Genomic DNA, 21,176 nt, shown 5'->3' with positions numbered 1-21,176 from the left:
ACTCTTCTTCACCAGCTTTACCATTTGAAGAATGGTGATGATATGCCTTGCCTCCCGCTTCAGATATTGTGAGGATTCTGTGAGGCATTTGAACAGCACTATGAGAATGTAAAACACTAAGAAGATATTAACTATGAGCAGTGTCACTCAACAAGCGATGAGACACCTGTTATTAGTCCTAACATATGACTCTGTACACCGTGGTATAATGAACAGTGAATTTTCAGTCCTAGTGAACAAAACATGTCTCCACCATCTTGCCTGTAATTTACTATGAATATTTATAACAAACACACCAGCTACTTTTCATATTCTTTCCTCTGAGGACTATCGTGGTTCTGGCATTTCTTGTAACAGATTTCTTTCATCTTTGGTTTCTTGGAATCTTTACTAACGCACTCATAAATAGCTGGTTTTGTCATTTACTTTTAAAAATAAATGGCAACTAGTCCACCTTTCCTCAAGAAGAGCTGGATAATGTTAATGGTCTTGTGGTTAAAGCACAGGACTGGGAATTGGAAGATATGGTTTGCTTCCTGGCTGTATCACAGCCTTCCAGTGTGACATCAGACAAGTTACTTAACCTGTCTGTGCCTCGTTTTTCCCATCTGCAAAATGGGAACAATGTTCACCGCAGTAGTGCAAAGTATTGCCAAGGTATAAATAAGTAGTGTTCACATTCTCATGCATCAGGAAACCTCATCCTCAGTGAGCGAACCAGCAAATGAGCGAAGTAACTAAACACAAAGAACAGCAGCTGCTTAGCAGCACACAGAAGAACTACACAAAAATCCTACCCAGCATTTATACAGCGCCTTACAATGTACTTTACAAATATCAGTTAAGTTAACCCATTGAGAGGTAGCTGAGTATTATTATCCCATTTTATAGATATGGATAACAACAGACAGGTTAGATGACTTTCCGAAGACGACATAGTGATAAAATTCTTGCCTCTTTGTCCCCTCCTTTAAGTAATAGACAATAGCGCCTCGACCAAATTTATCCAGTTTAAAAGTAAAGGGAAGAAACGGGGGCGGTTAAGACAGACAGAATATAATCACTCCAAACAGATTTTGACCAGAACACACCTGCTCTCGGGGGAAGTAACATGGGATGTTTACTGATCAGCAATGGTTAGGATTTTATTTTCCATATCCACTGATATCCAGCACTGTCAAATAGTCCTGGAGCACTGATTCAGTGCTGACTCAGAGGTGAGTGTGCCACCTCTTGAATCACCGAAACCACATCTTGTGGGACCTAGGTTTCCTTCGGAGGTCTCAGCTCCAAATGCTAACTACTCTCAGCCCAGCTTAGCTTATTCACTCTGACATAATCACAGCAGAAGTTATTGGGCTGCAAATAGATGCAATTGTTTTGCTGGCTAAAAATATAACCCGAAAATGACTCCTGAGTTCATGTCTAGTTACCTGCAGAGCTTCATAATCAGTCCCAGGCAGTGTGAATGGGGATTCAGTTATTAGCACTCTGTTCAGAAACTTTTCCTGAAAAACTGGGGAGAGCAATTAGTGGAGCAATTACTGGCTCCATTCTAATCCACATTTTTTTATTAATTTACATTCTCTTTTTTCAGCATTCAAAGACTTTAAAAGACTTTGGCATCCCGTGAATGGCTTTATCTGCACTGTGCATTTACCTGAAATAATGCACCCCTGCCTTTGCTCTACAGTATGCCACAATCTGATGGATTCAAGGAATGTTTTGGACCAGTAGGGGGCATTAGACGCGGTGTCTTGGCCAAACTCCAACTTGGGTAATTATATTCTTCCTAACTAACCTCCCTTGTACTTTCACTTGGATATGGCAGTTCTCACATCTTGTTGCTATGCACTGTTAAACAGTTACCATGTTTCACCTTAGAGATGGCTGAATTTCAGTTGTAGGCAAAGCGATTCTTGTAGAGGCCAGTCCTGATCTTTCTGCTTAGCCGAACTCTTGGGATACGTGTGTCATGCTCTCTGGAGCGGCTCACAACTGTGAGTGTCTACCTCATGGCAGACTGTCAGAAAACAGGGCAAACACCCGACGCTCGTGGTGTGTTCTATAATTAGATTTCACCAAGCCGGTGACAAATGTGAACTCTTGGATCATTATATCAGTCTTACCATGGAGTCACAGACAGTCCCCTTAGACACTCCAGCCTATCTTGCCACCCAGACAAACTGAATGCTGTGATAATGGTCACTTAAACAAAAAAATCACAACACATCAGGTTGCTCCCAGTCCCAAGACACCAGCCACTTACCCCCGATCAATTGGTACTCTGTATCTTACGCCAAAGACAAAACTGGCAACCAATTCTATAATGTACTAACTAAAGGTTTATTAGCTATGAAAAAAGAATGTGAGTTATTGAGAGGTTAAAGCAGGTAAAACACATGCACAGGTGAGTCAATGTTTGTAATTCCAAATGGTGGCAGTGATGTAATAAACAGCCAGTTTTCCAAAACATCTTTTCAGGGTACCCAGATTGTCTCTGGGGATCACTGCTTTGCTTCTGGTACACTTCTTTGTAAGAGTCCAAACAGTCCAGAAATGCAGGACCTTTCCTTAAATCCACACTTCTCACAGAAAACAAGCTAACAGTGTCACTACCCATGTGGGCTTTTCTTTTGATGATGGAGTGAGGAATGCATTTTAATGACCTCCGATCATCACACACAATGATCACTTGCTTTGAAATTAGCACTTTTCTGTTAAAATTCTTCATTTGCACTCCACCAGGCTTCTTTTTCGTTGGATGGGTTATTTAGTTACAGGGGTACACACAATGTAAATGTTTGCTACTACATTATAACGGGATACAGACAATTGAAAACAATGCAAGTAACTTCCTACTAGTTTTCATGAAGCTTAAAGACCACATACATTCGCATACATTTGACAATCACTTTGATCTATACTAATACAGAAGAAAATTGGCTTGTGGCTCTGGCATGAGCTGGCACCTGATCTGCCAGCATCACAGCGACTACACTGCGAAAAAAGCCCCAACAACCCTGCAGCAGTGAGTCTCACAGCTCAGATTGTCTGACTTGGCTCGTGGGGCTCACGCTACAGAGCTAAAAATAGCATAGCCTTCCCTGCTTAGGCTGAAGCCCAGGTTTTGAGACATTCCCCCTTAACCAGGTTTCAGAGTCCAAATGGAAACATCTACACTGCTCTTTTTAGCCCTGTAGTGCAAGTCCCGCGAGCCCAAGTCAGTTGACCCAGGCTTTGTGACTCGTTGCCTGGTTTGTTTGGGTTTTTTGCAGCGTAACGTACCTTTGATGACTTCAAACTCTCACTGGACATAGTTTGTACACTAAACTAGAAAAGCACTATCAGAAGTTCTGGAATAAATCTAAGATGGTTCTAATTATTACAGCCACCAAAATTTATTGGCGCAGAAAAACCTGTCTTATTATTTTTTATTATCAAAAGGGGCTAAAACCCCATATGTAAACTCAGGATGCAGATCCCTGTTCAGATGGGAGTTCTCAGCTCCTACTGGTTTCTACAATGATTTGAATTTGAACACATTAACCTAGAGACAGCTGTGTCTTGGGCTGGACTGTGAAACATTATGTTCAGGTGCATTCGGTTCTGCTCATTAGAGAGATACCAAGTTCCGCTCTGGACCTTGACTTTGGATCCAGGGCTGAGTTTTGCTCCCATCCCTACTCTAAAGCCATGTGAAAGCTTGCGATTTCCCTCAAGTTTCCATCTGTTGATGTTATACAAACTGGCCAACCCAACTAACAGCGCTGTTCTAAGCTGTACTCTGGGTTTTGTGGGTTACCGCTTAGCTGGCCCAGCAAAAGCCCTCTTCTAGCAGGTATTCTCTCCTGCAATAACCTCTGCACAGTGAATGATCCACTAACCACAGGCAGCTGGCATTTTGTTTTTTCTTCTAATAGGGAAACATCTGCTTAATTCAGTTAGCTATGGAGCTCCCAGTGGAAAGAGGGAAGGGAGGAGGGTGCACAGAAGGAGATAGAGCGATAGACCAACAAACTTGACACCAGCTCCAAATAAAAGCCGAGAAAAAACGTTTCAGCGCGAGAAGAAAATAACCGTGGTTTAGCTGGTTGAGGCACTCGGGTCTGGAATGCTCAGAGTCCATAAACCGTTCGTGAACTTCACACCTATGTAATTAACTAAAACAGATTAAGCTTTCTGACAGAGTTGACAGGCAGGGATACTCGTGGCTCATCTGCTCCACCAAGCCTTGGGAGCCAGCTCAGAGAGCACAGAGCAAGCCTGTGATAAATTAATCCAGATACCACTGCTGTGCTATCATACCGGAGAACATGTACTCCTGTTCCACAGCCTCAGCAGCAAGTGAACTTGAACTGACTGATAAAACAGATATAACCGCATCTCCCCTCTCCACCCCACCAATTCTGCCTGTGGTCCAGACCCCACAGTAAGGATTAGGCCTACACTCTACGGTTCACCAGACAGATGAGCCTTTTGTTTTTGTCCCCACATTGCAGATTTTAGTCCACCGATCAATGATCACAAAGTCCCCCTCCCTCCTGGAACAATCCACACTCAACAACCTCAAATGCATCAATGTGCAGCTTGATTGATGCTCTCCAGCAACAGCGACTCATAAATTATGAAAAACGACTGCTACAATTAACTGAAAATCAAATTTATTCGCAATAAACAGCAAGAGACACATCGATTTTCATATTCTATGCTCAGTGTAGCCTTTTAAGCTGGGAGAACTCAAGTCAATAAAAGGAAGATAATAAATATCTAAAACTTTTTTATTCAGGTCTGGTCTATTTTTTGCTATGCTGACTTGCGCGGTTTGCTTTCTTGGCACACTCACTCTGGGTAAAACCATTCAAATGCTGACTTGTTTATTTACTGAATTTATTTGGTCAATTTGAAATGTTTCCCTCCTCTCTGCCCCCTTGTCCAGCTCTAGAAAAAAATCATTTTGCCTTATTTGTATCAAGCAAAAATATCACAAGCTAATAGAGCCAGGTCTTCAGCTAGTGTAAATCAGTGAAGCCCCACCAAAGTCAACAGAGTTACACAGATTTAACCAACTGAAAATCCGGCCATAAAATCTATGGGCTAATTTTTATAATTAGGTAGGCCAATCACAGAGCTAAGGAGATAGGAAAATTCAAGCACAGAGAAAAAGAAAAAAAATATTTTTAAAAAATGGTTATTGACCTTCCATAACTGTTGTTCTTCGAGATGTGTTGTTCATGTCTATGCCACTTTAGGTGTGTATGTGCTGTGTGCACCACTGCCGGAGATTTTCCCCTCGATGGTATCCATCGGGCCAACTCTAGTGCCCTCTGGTGTCACGTGCTTATGTGCCACTATAAGGGGCACTGCCGGCCCTGCACCCTCTCAGTTCCTTCTTGCAGGCTAACTCTGACAGAGGGGTAGGAGGGTGGGTCGTGGAATGGACATATCGAAGAATAACAGTTACGGAAGGTCAGTAACTGTTTTTTCTTCTTTGACTGCTTGGTCATGTCCATTCCACATTAGGTGATTCACAAGCACTAACCAAGGAGGTGGACTCAGAGTTCATGGACATGCGTGCTGCAACACTGCTCGCCCGAACCTGGTGTCATCTGGAGTCTGCTGGGTAATGGCATAGTGGGATGTGAAGATATGCACTGACGACCTGGGCCAGAAATGCTGCTGAAGAGGCCTGAGCTCTTGTCGAATGAGTGCTCAAGTTGGCAGGTGGTTGAACATTCGCCTGCTCGTAGCATGCATGAATACAGGAGGTTATCCAGTAGGGCTTTCATCCTCTCTGCTATTGCCACAAAGAGTTATGTGGATCCGTGAAACGGTTTAGTCCCCTCAATGTAGAAGGCGAGGGCATGCCTAACATCCGATGAGTGAAGTTGCTGCTCTTCTGAATTCTGGTGTGGCTTCGTGAAGAAGACTGGCAGGAAAGTGGCTTGGTTGCCATGGAAGTGGAAGACCACCTTTGGCAGGAAGGGCAGAGGGGGGCACAGTTTAATCTTATCCTTGAAGAACACCATGTACAATGGTTCTGACGTAAGTGCCCTGATTTCAGGGACCTTTCTGGCTGAGGTAATCGCTATCAGGAATGCAACCTTGCAGGAGAAAAAGAAGACACAATGCCAGTGGCTCAAAGGGAGAGCCTGTGAATTTTGATAGGACCAAGTTCAAACCCCACGGGGGAATCGGTTCGCGAACCCGAGGGTAAAGTTTCTCTAACCCCTTAACAAAGTGGATTGTCATCTCATGGTGGGTGGAAGGCCGAAATTGCAGCTAGATGCACCTTGATGCACCTTGATAGATGTGAGGGCCAGACCTTGTTGTTTTACGTGGAGCAAGTAATCCAGAATAGACTGAAGGGAAGACCAAGTCCGAGAAAGGCCTTGTTGGGATGACCATATTGAGAAAGCTTCCACTTGGCGAGGCAGATAGCCCTAATGGACGGTTTCTTACTACTCAGCAAGACCTATTGAACTTGCTCTAAACAGGCTTGCTCCTCTGGGTTCAGTCATATAACATCCAGGCGGTCAGGTGAAGGGAGCTGAGGTTTGGGTGGAGTAAATGGCCGCGATCTTGTGAGATCAGGTCCAGGCAGTGTAGGAGCGGTAGCGAGGGTGCTACTGATAAATCTAGCAGCATGACAAACCAGTGTTGATATGGCCACGCCAGGGCTATAAGAATAACTCTTGGCTTGTCCCATTTGATTTTTAGAAGGACCTTGTGTACCGCAGGAACTGGAGGTAATGCACGAAATAGGAGTACTGTCCATGGAAGCAGGACGACATCTGAAAGGGAGCCTAGCTTGTGCCCAAGCAGTGAGCAAAACTGATGGCATTTCCTGTTCTGCTTGGTGCAAACAGGAGAGCCCTACCTTCAGAAGATGAACCTGGTGACCTCTGGGCAAAAGGAGCACTCATGGTTAGAGAAGAAAGATCTGCTGAGGTGATCTGCCAGGGTGTTCTGGGCTCCCAGAAGATGAGGAGCCTCAAGGTGGATGCTTCATGCAGAAGTCCTCTAGACAGATGGCCTCGTGACACAGGGCAGAGGAGCACACTCCTCCCTGCTTGTTGATGTAGAACATGGCTGCTGCGTTGTCCGTCAGTACTTGCACTACCTTGCCTGTGAATTGGGGAAGAAATACTTGGCAAGCTAAGTGGACCGCTCTGAGCTCCTTGACGTTTATATGCAAGGAGAGCTCTTCCTGGGACCATAGGCCCTGTGTTCTGAGGCAATCAAGATGGACTCCCCAACCTAAGTGTGAAGCATCCAACACTAGGGACACTGACTGCTGGGGGGTGACAAAGGGAATGCCCACCACTGCCGACTGGGGGTCCTTCCACCAGTCGAGGGAGGCGAGGATTGGGGCTGGAACAGCAAGTATTGAATCCAAATGGTGTCTTTTCGGTGAGTACACTGAAGCTAAGGCCTGCAGAGGCCTGAGGTGCAGCCTTGAATTCCGGACCATGTAAGTGCACACGGCCATGTATCCCAGGACTTGAGGCAAACCCGGGCTGTTGTGATTGGGTGGGCCATGACCTTGGATATCAGGTCAGACATTGTCTGGAATCAAGCCTCTGGAAGGAAGACTCTGACCTGGGTCATATTGAGCACTGCCCCGATAAACTCTATTCTCTGTAGTGAATGAGAGTTGACTTTTGTTCGTTTATCAACAGGCTCAGGGCTTGGAAGGTGGCTTGGATCTGATGCTGTTCTGATGCTGTCCTGTTACTTGGGCCTCTGAGTGACTCTTGATCAGCCAGTTGTTGAGGTATGGGTAGACTTGAACGCTTTGCCTTCTGATAAAGGTCGCTACCACACCCATGCATTTTGTAAAAACCTGGGGGCTGCAGACAGGCCTAAAGGGAGAATGGTGAATTGGTAATGAGTCTGGTTTACTATGAACCTGAAGAATCTTCTGTGGCCAAGGAAGATAGAAATGTGAAAGTAAGCATCCTTCAAGTGGAGGGCAGTGTACCAGTCCTCTGGATCCAGGGAGGGGACGATGGAGGCCAGGAGAGAGAGAGGCCTCTACTGGAGAAAAGGGGCTTCTTCCTCTTCTTCAGCCTCAACTACCTCCACGGGGTCCACATCCTGTGTATTGGTACCAGGTTTGGTACCGGAGTCAAAGTCCAGTGCCGAGCAGAGCAGTGCAGGGGCCCTCCTCTCAGAAGCAACCAAGTATGACTGGTGAGAAGATGAGCCCAGTACCGGGAGAATGGGTTCCACAGTGGCCATTGCATAGGTCACTGTCCACCAGGTACTGGTGGGAGGACCCGTACCATGGTTCGGTGGCACGTAAGACGGGTACTGGTTGTGCTTCTTTGGATGGGTGTAAGGCTCCACCTTGGATTCAGACAAAGAATCCTCCTGAGGTGACCACAGGGGAGTGGTACCCTCACTTTCACCGATTATTGTCAAGGGTCCAGTGAGCGGTGCTGGACTGGGGCCAATCTCATAGAAGAAAACAGGGTGGCTTGCCCCTGGAAGGTATTGAATGTCCCATTTTGGGGACGGAACTCGGAGCACCATGCTCTCTCCTGCTCGTGCTCGTTGGAGCCGACAGTTGTCCCATCGGAGTTGGCGGTATTGGGAGCAATAATAAGTCCCTGGCCACCGCAAAGGCTTCCAGGGTTGAAGGCATCACGATTTCACTGGTGCCACAATGACTTTCTGGCATCAGCAGGGGGTCCTGCACTGGACTCAGCATTCTGGGCGAAGTTAATGGTGCCACTTGAGACTGGGGGTGGAGGAGTGGGCTGACACGGGTTGCACTCTACTGCTTTCCCCTTGCTTGCCTTTCTTCAGCACCAGTGAGCGCTCTCTTCTTATGTTTCTTCTTGGTACCGGAGATTGAGAATGGTGCCGGGATACGCGCAGTGTCGGAAGAGCGCTTTGAACTGAGGTCAAAGTGCTCGGTGCTGAATCTGGGTGGCTTGGTTTTGAATCCGGTCTAAGAGCATCTTCCATTAGGATAACCCTGAGTCTAGCCTCTCTCTCTTTGTATGAGGCTTAAAGTCCTGACAAAGCTGACAACGCTCCCAGACACTTCAGACAACTGCAGTGCCACAGGAGGCATAAGGTTTGAAGCCCGGGAGCTGGGGGGGGGGTGCATGCCTGGCAAAGGGAGCCCCTCAATGATAAAGGAGGGGTTCTAACTATCTATACTAGTATTACACTGGTCTACAATTTTTGAGAAGTCGTCTGCTTCAGAGATAAAATGTGCTATTTATTATGTATTTTGATGTGCTGAATTCAAATATGACAATTAAAACAACGGATTGGCTACTGTTTCTAAGATATTTAAGTTTTTACATTTTATGTCTACGTATATTGTGCAGATAGTAGAGTTTTAATCATAAATTGTAAACCTAGGTCTTTTCATGTGTTTATGGTTGCTTTACAGGATAATATTTCATCTGTCCCTGTTTATGTAACACATTAAAATCAGCAAAAGGGTTATATAAATAAAATGTATTATGAAACAAAAGGCAAAAAACTATTATGTACATAGTTTAGTCCTATTCAGTGTCTACTCGGCGCTTCTTGGCTTGTCTCTTGTATTCATTAAATGGAGCATCTCTTGTCACTGTCCAGCAATAGTCTGCAAGCATTGATGGGCTCCATTTGCCCTGATAGCGTTTCTCCATTGTTGCAATGTCCTGGTGAAATCGCTCGCCGTGCTTGTCGCTAACTGTTCCGCAGTTAGGTGGAAAAAAATCTAGATGAGAGTGCAAAAAAATGTATCTTTAGTCACATGTTGCAACCAAGGCTTTTGTATGCCTTGAGGAGGTTTTCCACCAACAACCTGTAGTTGTCTTCCTTGTTGTTTCCGAGAAAATTTATTGCCACTAACTGGAAGGCCTTCCATGCCGTCTTTTCCTTGCCACGCAGTGCATGGTCAAATGCATCATCTCGAAGAAGTTCACGAATCTGAGGACCAACAAAGACACCTTCCTTTATCTTAGCTTCACTTAACCTTGGAAATTTTCCACGGAGGTACTTGAAAGCTGCTTGTGTTTTGTCAATGGCCTTGACAAAGTTCTTCATCAGACCCAGCTTGATGTGTAAGGGTGGTAACAAAATCTTCCTTGATTCAACAAGTGGTGGATGCTGAACACTTTTCCTCCCAGGCTCCAATGACTGTCGGAGTGGCCAGTCTTTCTTGATGTAGTGGGAATCTCTTGCACGACTATCCCATTCACAGAGAAAACAGCAGTACTTTGTGTATCCAGTCTGCAGACCAAGCAAGAGAGCAACAACCTTCAAATCGCCACAAAGCTGCCACTGATGTTGGTCATAGTTTATGCACCTCAAAAGTTGTTTCATGTTGTCATAGGTTTCCTTCATATGGACTTCATGACCAACTGGAATTGATGGCAAAACATTGCCATTATGCAGTAAAACAGCTTTAAGACTCGTCTTCGATGAATCAATGAACAGTCTCCACTCATCTGGATCGTGAACGATGTTGAGGGCTGCCATCACACCATCGATGTTGTTGCAGGCTACAAGATCACCTTCCATGAAGAAGAATGGGACAAGATCCTTTTGACGGTCATGGAACATGGAAACCCTAACATCACCTGCCAGGAGATTCCACTGCTGTAGGCTGGAGCCCAACAGCTCTGCCTTACTCTTGGGTAGTTCCAAATCCCTGACAAGGTCATTCAGTTCACCTTGTGTTATGAGGTGTGGTTCAGAGGAGGAGGATGGGAGAAAATGTGGGTCCTGTAACATTGATGGTTCAGGACCAGAAGTTTCATCCTTTTCCTCTTCCTTGTCTGACTCAAGTGAGAATGATTCTGGTGCATCAGGAACCGGCAGTCCTTCTCCGTGGGGTACTGGGCGTATAGCTGATGGAATGTTTGGATAATGCACAGTCCACTTTTTCTTCTTTGACACACCTTTCCCAACTGGAGGCACCATGCAGAAGTAACAATTGCTGGTATGATCTGTTGGCTTTCTCCAAATCATTGGCACTGCAAAAGGCATAGATTTCCTTTTCCTGTTCAACCACTGGCAAAGATTTGTTGCACAAGTGTTGCAGCATATGTGTGGGGCCCACCTCTTGTCCTGATCTCCAATTTTGCAGCCAAAATAAAGGTGATAGGCTTTCTTAACCATAGTGGTTGTACTGCGCTTTTGTGATGCAAAAGTCACTTCACCACAAACATAGCAGAAGTTATCTGCACTGTTCACACAAGTACGAGGCATCTCTGCTCACTTTGGCTAAACAGAAATGTGTCCCTTCGCAAAATCAAACACTGACAAATAAGACAGCACGACACTGTATGATTTCTAGAGCTGATATAGGGCAATTTGTTCAGCAGAGTGGTGTAAGCTTCGTTATGATTGCATCATCCATGACTTCTAGGAATAACATGATGCAATTCATATAATGTATGACGCAATACCAGCTTCAGATTGCATCATTCATTGTTTTGCCTAAAAAGCAAGTACTGTCCAAACCCAGTCATAGATTTATTCATCGATCCAGTCAAAGATTTATTTAGTCATTTCTGGTTTAAATTGAGATCCATTCCCTTTATAACTCACTTATCCTCCGCCATTACCAAGTCAAGGGTCGTATATATTGACCCAATAGCATATCTTGAAAACTAGAGCCAATCAACAATTTTAAGCATCATTTTCGTTCTCAGTGACTCAGAATTAGTAAAGTTTGACTACATTTATTTCAGAAGCATTTTGGCTGTAGAGCAGTATTATTTACAATATTTACATTACAATTAAACTAAGACTAATAAACTGGAATACAGAGAAGAAACCACTGAAAAACGCCTTGCCGAAGCAAGAGTTGTTGCTCCAGCAACCATCACAGGCGGTAAGAAGGAACTGGGAGGGTGCAGGGTCGGCAGGATCCCTTATACTGATGCATAAGTGTGTGGCACCAAAGGGTGCTAGAGCCAGCCCGATGGATGCCACTGAGGGAAAACTCTCCAGCAACGGTGCACACCTAACATGGAATGAATATGAGCAAGCACTTGAAGAAGAATGACAAAATCTGTAGGTGCAGTGTGCTCTAATGGTTAGAGAAGGCAATAAGGAGTCTGAACTCCTGGGTTCTATTCCTGCCTCTGTAACCTTATGCAGGTCATTTAACATCATTTTGACTCAGTGTAGCTATATCTACCTGTAGAACAGATTTGATAACCTAACAGGTCTTTCTTTTGCCTGTAATTTCATAGGTATTTAGAGATAGAGAATTGTTTTGAGATCCTGGGTTGGAAGATTATATAATTGCTCAGTATGATTAAGTTAGTTATTGCCCCTTGCAATTTCTCTGAAGAACAAAGAGCATGACTACGGGCACATGCATAAAATATCAGATTTGCATGCAATATTGTGATAGTTTCACACACAAATTAGATGTGTGCAGTTGTGTGCATCCACCTTTGAGAATCTGGCCCTATAAGTAAGGCTCCATGTTTGTCATAGAGGCCATGGAAGTCACGGATTCCATGACTTTCCATGACCTCCATGACTTCTGCAGCAGCCGGTGCACCTGGGCCAGGAGCCATCTGAGCAGCTTGGGCAGCCCCTGGGCCAGGCACACCAGCCGCTGCTGGGGAAGTCTTGGGCCCCCGCACCCTACAGCAGCAGGAGTTTGGGTGTGTGGGGGCTCAGGGCTCAGAGTTGGGGTGTGGGGCGGTGCTTACCTGGGGAGGGGGGCTCCCCAGAAGGGCGACAGGAACTCCCCTCCCGCAGCTCCTAGCTCCACGTCCTGCCTCTGCCCACAGGCACTGCTCCCACAGCACCCACTGGCCGTGGTTCCCAGCCAATGGGAGCTGCAGAACCGGGGCTTAGGGCAGAGTGGAGGCAGCATGTGGAGCAAGGAGCTGGGGTCCCTGCTTCCCAGGAGCCAGGTAGGGAGCCTGTCCCAGCCCTCCTGCCCCCCACAGCACCTGCACTTCCCCCACCCCCGAGCATGCGACCCCCTTCCCAGCACCCATGGCACCTTCCAGGCCACCCTCCCCATCTGCCATCCCCCACCCCCTAGTTTTAGTCAGGGGTATATAGTAGAAGTCATGGACAGCCTATGTCAATCTTTCTGTTCATCATTTGCACTACTGCATGTTCCATTTCACTTTAGCTGCCCATTTCACACTTTCCTGGATTGACAGGAAACCTTGTTTCTTCCAACCTAAGACTGTCTGGGCTCACTGTTGATGGTGTAGTATCTATGTGCAATCCACGCTCAAACAGTATGGCTCTTTGTCTCCCTCTAATGGCTAGAGCATGTAAAGATGTTTATGCTACTGCTTCCATGCTACTGAACTTGGTCTTTCAGTTCAGGGAATAGATGCTCATGCTCAAGAGGTCCCAGGTTCAGTCACTGCCACCACACTGTCCAGGGATGTCATTACCTATGCATACCTCAGGCAGAGGCTTTCCTTCCAACAAAGCCATGTTGATCTTCCTCTAGTGTTTTCTCTCATTGCTCTGTGCAATGTCTTAAAGACATTCCTCTGTGAGTGCCTCAGAACCCTTTATAGCTTTGAGTTATTCCCTCACCTACCTCTGGACCTCAGCATAGAGTTGATTAACTCACACTGCTTACAGCAGCACCCGATGAAATGTACTTACCCGTTCGGCAGAATTCATCAGCCTCCTGGTGCACCATGTCTTTGACCCGATTGCTGTAGGTCAGCCTGGAGTCTTGATCGTAAGCCTTCAGCGTCTCGCTGGAGCTGTAGGACTTTTGGGGTATTTTGCTGTCTTCACTCTCTGCCGAGGAGCTAGTGTAGCGTCGCTCGGTGTCACGGCGCCTGGTCAGAGATCGGTATGGTTTTCTCTCTTTCACATCCATGGCACTTTTGTCTGAGTCTTCAACATTAAAATAACAGCGTTTGTGTGGTGATCAGATTGGAATGATCTGAAAGAGAGTATAAAAGAGAGGAGACCTGAGTTCACCCCATTAGACAGGGGAGGGTTGGATTTTTTAGTTTAAGCTTTTTATTCAGTCTTACAATATGCAAAAGAAAGGGTAGCTAATGGACTACCGGGAACCCACTTATAACAACTACCGATAAAAGAAAAGTATCAATTATCGGTGTCCCAAACCATGCCTTATACCTCTCATTTATAACTGCAACTACTAAAAGAACTGCTGGTAGGCACAGCAATAAAATAAATAAATAAATAAATACTTTTAAAAAACTAACCATTTGTTCTTAGCATTAGTATGTTTCAAATGTGAACGTGGCTGAGATTTTCAAAAGTGACTAGCAATTTTGGGTGCCTCATTTTTAGTGCAACCTACTTCTAAACACCTTACAGGAGCCTCATTTCCAGAAAGCATGGAGCATTTAAGCTCTGAAAATAAGCTTCCGGCACACTGCCCTGCTAGTAGAAGCTTCCTGATGTACTTGCTCTGTGGACATTCTAGTTCAGAGTCCAGGCTGTCAGTTTGACACATGTCACCAGCTCTCAGCTTACTAATACATAAATAAAAATGAAATAATGTATATTTTGTTGGCATCTAGGTAATAGTCCTCCCCCTAGTCCTCCGTCAGGTCTGTTCTATAAATCCCGACCTCGTCGTAAATAATAGATCTGCACTGCAAACTGAAACTTTACTTCTGAACATCCTCATGACGGTTCCCTTTTAAAATAATCATTACTCCCCCTGCTAGTTTGGGACACCTAAAAAAATGGAGGCACCCATATTACTAGTCACATTTGAAAATATGGGTCTATAAATATATAAAAAAAATATAAATGGAGATATCCCATCTCCTACAACTGGAAGGGACCTTAAAAGGTCATTGAGTCCAGCCCCCTGCCTTCACTAGCAGGACCAAGTACTGATTTTTGCCCCAGACCCCCCAAGTGGCCCCCTCAAGGATTGAACTCACAACCCTGGGTTTAGCAGGCCAATGCTCAAACCACTGAGCTATCCCTCCCCCCATACTTTAAGAGGGTCTATATTTTAAGAGGGTCTTTATGGAATATTTTAGGTTAGAGAGACTGACTAGGAGAGAAAAAGAGCAGGAAAGCAAGCCACTCGAGTGCTGGGGAGTGGAAGAATGAAGTGTGAGTTTTAGAAGGAGCCCAGACAAAGATGTCTGCGGAGGCAAATGCTCCTCTTTGCTTCCTTATTTGAAATGTTGTCATGGTACCGAGTGAAGTTGAGAAGTTGCAAATAGGAGATGGTACCACTGCTTCATAGCTACGTAAGAGTGGATTTTGCTCCTGTCACTATGCCAAATAGAATATATATGCACAAGGACAAGGGGGCATATGCACACACACAGAAGAAACTGGTACGAGAAATAAACATGAAAAATATTTTGTCAAAATACTTAATTATTGAAGTAGATCAGCTTTTCACTGTAATAAAATTACCTGCAACGTTATTTGCAGGAAAAAAAAAATCAATGCATATTGTTGCAATAGCAGTAAAATATGTCTCTATGTTTCCAGACTGGTTTATTGTGCTCAAAAGAAACCAAATATTGAAGACAGGCTTACACAATTATGGCCTGATGTACTCTGGAGCTGAGCATCACAACTCACACTATATATAATAGGAATTGAAGATGAACCTCGGTATAGCAGGCTAATAATGGGTAATAATGACCATTCATTTCCCTCTATTTTTTTTTAGAGTAAAGGAAGGACAAATAAATACCTCTCATTTCCAAGGCTTGCCATATTGAGTTTAACAGTAAACCAGAGGTGGGCAAACTACGGCCTGCGGCCCACATCAGGGCCGCGGGACCGTCCTACCTGGCCCCCAAGCTCCTGGCCCGGGAGGCTAGCCCCCAGCCCCTCCCCTGCTATCCCCCCTCCCCCGCTGCCTCAGCTAGCTCGCTCCGCCACAGGCGCAATGCTCTGGACGGCGGGGCTGTGAGCTCCTGGGGCAGCGCAGCTGCAGAGCCCGGCCTGACCCGGTGCTCTGTGCTGTGCGGCGGCGGCAGTGGCGTGGCCCGGCTCCAGCCGGCTGGCACGGCGGTAGCGCCACCAGCGCTCCAGGCAGCGTGGTAAGGAGAGGCTGGACCGAGGGGAGGGGAGTTCGAGGTGGTGGTCAGGGGGGAAACAGGGGGTTGAATTGGGGCTGGGGTCCCGGGGGGTAGTCAGGAAGGAGGGGAGGTTGGATGGGGTGGCAGGGGGCAGTCAGGGGCAGGGGTACCAGGGGGCAGTCAGGGGACAGGGAAAAGGGGTGGTTGGATGGGGCAGGAGTCCCGGGGGGGCATCAGGAATGAGAGGAGGGGTTGGATGGGGTGGCGGGGGTCCAGGGTAGTCAGGGGACAGGGAGTGGGGGTGCGTGGATGGGGCAGGAGTCCCGGGGGAGGGGGGGGCAGACAAGAGGTGGGGGCTGGACCACGACCCCCTCCCCTAACCGGCCCTCCATACAATTTACGAAACCTGATGCAGCCCTCAGGCCAAAAAAGTTTGCCCGCCCCTGCAGTAAACACTTACCTCTTAAATCAAAACATACTGTGGCTTACACTCAGTTTGGTATTTATCGCAAGATTAAAAGAGTGAATGGAAATATTTAATTATTATTTAGAAGGGGCAAAAGTCAATCAAAAATCAAAGGATTGGCACTAAGGGAAAACCTTCAGCACTAGCACTAAGGGAAAGTTTGGCTAGGGGCAGATGACAACTATTTAAACTCCAAACACTACTGTTAACAACAAAATCCATAAAAATACATTTAAAGCCTGACGCGCCATGTTTATTTCAGCCAGTTGTGTCTAATCACTGCAACACAACTATATCCTCTTGGCCAAGATTGTATGTACTATCAGTTTAATATCTGCTCTGTGCCTTGTACTCACAGGGAACTGGACTAGGTATAATACATAATTTATAGCTCTAACATCTGTGCTCCTGTACTGCATCCTATACACGTGTTCTGATAACCTACAATACCAAGGCACAATGTGGTGGTTCAAAGATGGCATTTTACTGTTAGCTCACTTTCAACATCAGTGGTCCAGTGGAATGGAGCTAGAGCCAGAGAGAGGCAACTGGATGAAGCAGGCCAGTGATTGGCAGTGAAAAGGTGAATCTAGAACCAGGGAGGAAATGGGAGGACCCATCTGTGGGTCTGCCACTGTGACTCTGTTGGAACCACATTCTGGGTTTTCCTGTCATTTAGATGCTAGAATCTATCATATTGTTGGTAGTGGGAGGAACTCTGGGCCCAGTTCTGATCTCTTGTAAACTAGTATAACATATTTGACTTAAATAAAGCTATTTCCCTTTTCACATTGGCACTAATCCTGATTTACTCCAAAAATGGTGTCAGGCCCATCGACTCCATGGGTGAAATCCTGGACCCAGTGAAATCAATGACAAAATACCCACTGACTTCAGAGGAGCCAAGATTTCACCTATATTTGTGTGTAAAGCATGTAGAATACACAGCATATGAAAGGAATACTTTGTTTCCATCACATTTATCCTTACTTATATATGGGTCATCAAATACCTGAAGCTTAGAAAAGAGACGACTGAGGGGGGATATGATAGAGCGCTATAAAATCATGACCGGGGTGGGAGAAAGTAAATAAGGAAGTGTTATTTACTCCTTCTCATAACACAAGAACTAGGGGTCACCAAATGAAATTAATAGACAGTAGCTTTAAAACAAACAAAAGAAGTATTTTTTCACACAACACACAGTCAACCTGTGGAACTCCTTGCCAGAGGATGTTGTGAAGGCCAAGACTATAACAGGGTTCAAAAAACAACTAGATAAATTCATGGTGGATACGTCCATCAATGGATATTAACCAGGATGGGCAGGGATGGTGTCCCTAGCCTCTGTTTGCCAGAAGCTAGGAATGGGTGACAGGGGATGGATCGCTTGATGATTACCTGTTCTGTTCATTCCCTTGGAAGCACCTGGCATTGGTCAGTGTTGGAAGACAGGATACTGGGCTAGATGGACCACGGGTCTGACCCAGTAGGGCTGTTCTTATATTCTTATGAGGCCCTGATTCAGCAAAGCCCTTAAGCACAAGCATAACTTTAAGCATGTGTTTAAATCCCATTGAACTCAGTGACGTAAATTAAGCACATAGTTAAGTGCTTTGCTCAACAAGGATGGGATTACTCACCTGCTTAAAATTAAGCACGTGCTTCAGTACTTTGCTGAATCAAGACCTGAGAGGTGTAAACACCAATGTGGAAGAGAAATTGTCTAAGAGCAAGATGATATACTGTAGCTGTACTAAGGGGGATTACATTACATGACTAAGGAACATTTAGGCTGATTATCAAGAAGAATTTCCTAAATGTGTGGAACAGCTCTGCTAAGGAACTGGTCAACTCCCCTATCAATTAAAACTGCACCAGCCAAAAGCAGTGGAGGTTACACTGTAAGAAAAATCTTCCACTGATCAGGAGATGGTGCAGATGACCTAACAGAGACTTCACTGTTGCTCACTTCTTTTGTTCTAGGAAGATTGTATGTCATTGTTTTCCTATTTAAAAACAAAACACTCTTTTTGCTTAAAAATAGTTACCCTTTGTTTTGACTATTATTTTATTTACATCTTTTCTTTATATCATTCAAAGGGTAAGCACTTGGCTGCAAGTCCTAGAACGGAGCAAGCTTGTTATGACTTTTAACAGGCCCCTTCACTATAGCAGTGCTACTGGGAGATATTATAATGAACATCTAAATCATGGTTTACGGGTCCCTTGTGGGGACAAATGTGCGAGAAAAGCAGTTACTACATTGTACAAAAACGGGACGAGAGGGGAGGCTCCTTCTGTCTAATCAAGAGTGGTGCGACAGTGCCTACCGAGGGCCAGTTATTTAAAAACCTTCTACAAGGAGACTCGCACATGCCAAGAAAGCTCTTAGGCACAGGGAGAATCCACACGGTACAAACGGGGTCTGTAATTACCATCACTAACTATGAAATAGGAAACAGGAAAAAAAAAAACCACCAGGAAATGGAGTGAATTCCCACCAGATGAGTTTTATATGCTTTTTCTAACAGAAAAGTGTCGAAAAACTTAAGTTCCTCATACAGTATGTCAAAATAACCCCATACATTTGCAAACTTCACACATGAATTCCTCAGTAACACAGTGCTTGGATTCCCAATGCATTTGGGCCTTTATAGATTTAACTTTCCTCAGCTCACTCACTCTCTCCCCCTTTGCTTTTGTAAGCTGCTGCTTTCAAATACAAAGTCGCCCCCCCCCAAAAGAAAAGATCACAACTGGGTTCTATTTTTTTAAAGGAGGGACTGTTGTATCATCTGACCTAAGTGAATTTCCAGCACATCTCTTTGGATGTGCAATTACTATTATTTCATTTTTCTATTTAGGGCCAAAATTCCCAGTTGATGTAGCCACACTGTCTTCAGTAATGCCAGCAGGGAATTTGGCCCTTGGCATTTCTCTGCTACATTATTACTTTTCATCTGTCACTCTTTGTGTCTTACTTTGCCTCTGCGGAAGTCATCATCAATGCCATCTTCACTTCACACTTTCTCCAGGCAGGCTTCCCCAGGCACGTACAGAATGTAAAGAAGAACAATCACATCAACTACATACTCTCCCACTACTTCATTTCAGTATCCAGGTCAAAATTGTTCTTCATGCCTTTAAAAGCCTTCACAGACTTGCTAAGCGCCTGCAGGACCAACATGGTGCCTCTCTCTTTCTCCCCCATTCTCGCAGTGCAACTAGCACTGGCTTCTCTTCTATCCATCCACACACTCTCTCCCCTTTGGGCACAAGAGACTTCTGTCTGCAGCTCAGTGCATTCTGGAAGAGCCTTCCTTGCTCTATGACCTTGTGGTTCTGTTCCTGCTAGGTTCTTACACCGTATTCATCTCCACATAATCCCTGTTCAAATCTCATCTGAAAACATCTCTCTTCTCCTTTCTTTCACAACAATCAACAGAAACTCCTACTCTTTATTTTTCAACTCTGAGGGTAATGTAACTGCACGGCAGTCTGGGATACAGCTTGTATAGAAAACAACAGCCTCACCCTACAGCACCTTACTCACTCGGAGTCCATTCGAGGCCACTCATGTGAATAAGGGCTGCAGGATTAACCCCCTGTGATACAGTGCTGCGCAACAACAGCTGAGTCAGCACTCTGGTCACTGCAGCTCCAGTTAAACACTGCATGTATCTGTATCAGAAGCATGAAAAGACGAGTTAATGCTGCTGAGAGCTGAACCTGTTGCTCTAGGGAAGTGACAGGTTTCAAACTAAAAGTTGTGACAATTAAAGCCACTTCTTCACTGGTAATACATTTGACCAGATAACTAGAAATTTCTGACTCAGCTGACACTGTTTATGGTCTCCCTAAAAATAAATCTAAAAGTCCAATGAACTTGAAATCCAGAGAAGCCTAAAACACCAGATAAAGTTTAAAGCATGGTGGAAAAGTGGTGTGCAGGAGCCTAAAATGCAATTACCCCAGTTATATCTGGTTTGGGAATCCCATAGGTCTTCTTCAGTCTCCCATGGTCTGCAGCCCTCAGCCTAAACTGCTGGAAGATTTATAGATTCACAAATAAAAAAGGTTTTAAATAGTTTTTTTACTAGCGTAAGCATTTTAATGTTGCATTACTTGGAATCCTACGCTGTTCGTTAAACCCAGAGGTTTCCCAAAGAAGCTAGCACTTCTGGAGAACGTTTTACTATTTAGTCACTCAGCCGAGGCAGTCTCACACAATCCTCTATGTAACTGGCCTTTTATGAGATAGCAGTGAACTACATCCATCCCAGAATCAGTTTTAAAAGTGGGTTATTCAGACCCTCAAGTTACTAGATATACTGTAAGTGCTCTAATTAATACACATTGACTGGGTCAACTTGACAGTGCAGAGTGTCACATCACACCGGCACGTAGTGCGTGTGGCTCAGGTTTAGAAACGTATCTCTTGGGCTGATGAAAACAGCATATTTCAGATGTGGCACTTGCAGTATTCATAATAAAATGCATCCCCCACCTCCGCCACCCTTCCCTTGGTGTTCACTGAATGAACAGCATGATAGTCTCAGAGATGACTGCAGATAGTAAAAATGTCAAGAGACAGAGAGACACACGCCCCAATCTAGAAATACCCAAAATCCTGGTGAGTGGGGAAGTCAGCTGGGAAGTCTCTTGCCGTTCAGCTGCAGAAGCGAAGGACGATACAGGCATAAACTATTATTCAT

General features: G+C 45.1%; 1 protein-coding gene across 12 annotated transcripts in view; it reads right to left on the bottom strand.

Moving 5' to 3' along the window:
• The window catches only part of TENM4 (teneurin transmembrane protein 4), a 763,612-nt gene that overhangs the window by 418,032 nt on the left and 324,404 nt on the right, over window positions 1–21,176 (bottom strand). For all 12 annotated transcript variants that reach the window (XM_065595842.1, XM_065595866.1, XM_065595862.1 and 9 more), the window contains one exon: window positions 13,615–13,903. In XM_065595842.1, coding sequence (XP_065451914.1) covers window positions 13,615–13,837 — 223 coding nt within the window. In that variant the 5' untranslated portion in view covers window positions 13,838–13,903. The remainder of the gene's footprint in view (window positions 1–13,614; window positions 13,904–21,176) is intronic.

The sequence above is a fragment of the Chrysemys picta genome, chromosome 1 (assembly GCF_011386835.1).
Source record: "Chrysemys picta bellii isolate R12L10 chromosome 1, ASM1138683v2, whole genome shotgun sequence".
Classification (NCBI taxonomy): Eukaryota; Metazoa; Chordata; order Testudines; family Emydidae; genus Chrysemys; species Chrysemys picta.
Note: the sequence above shows the minus strand (reverse complement) of the source record. Positions and strands in the feature narration are given on the sequence as shown.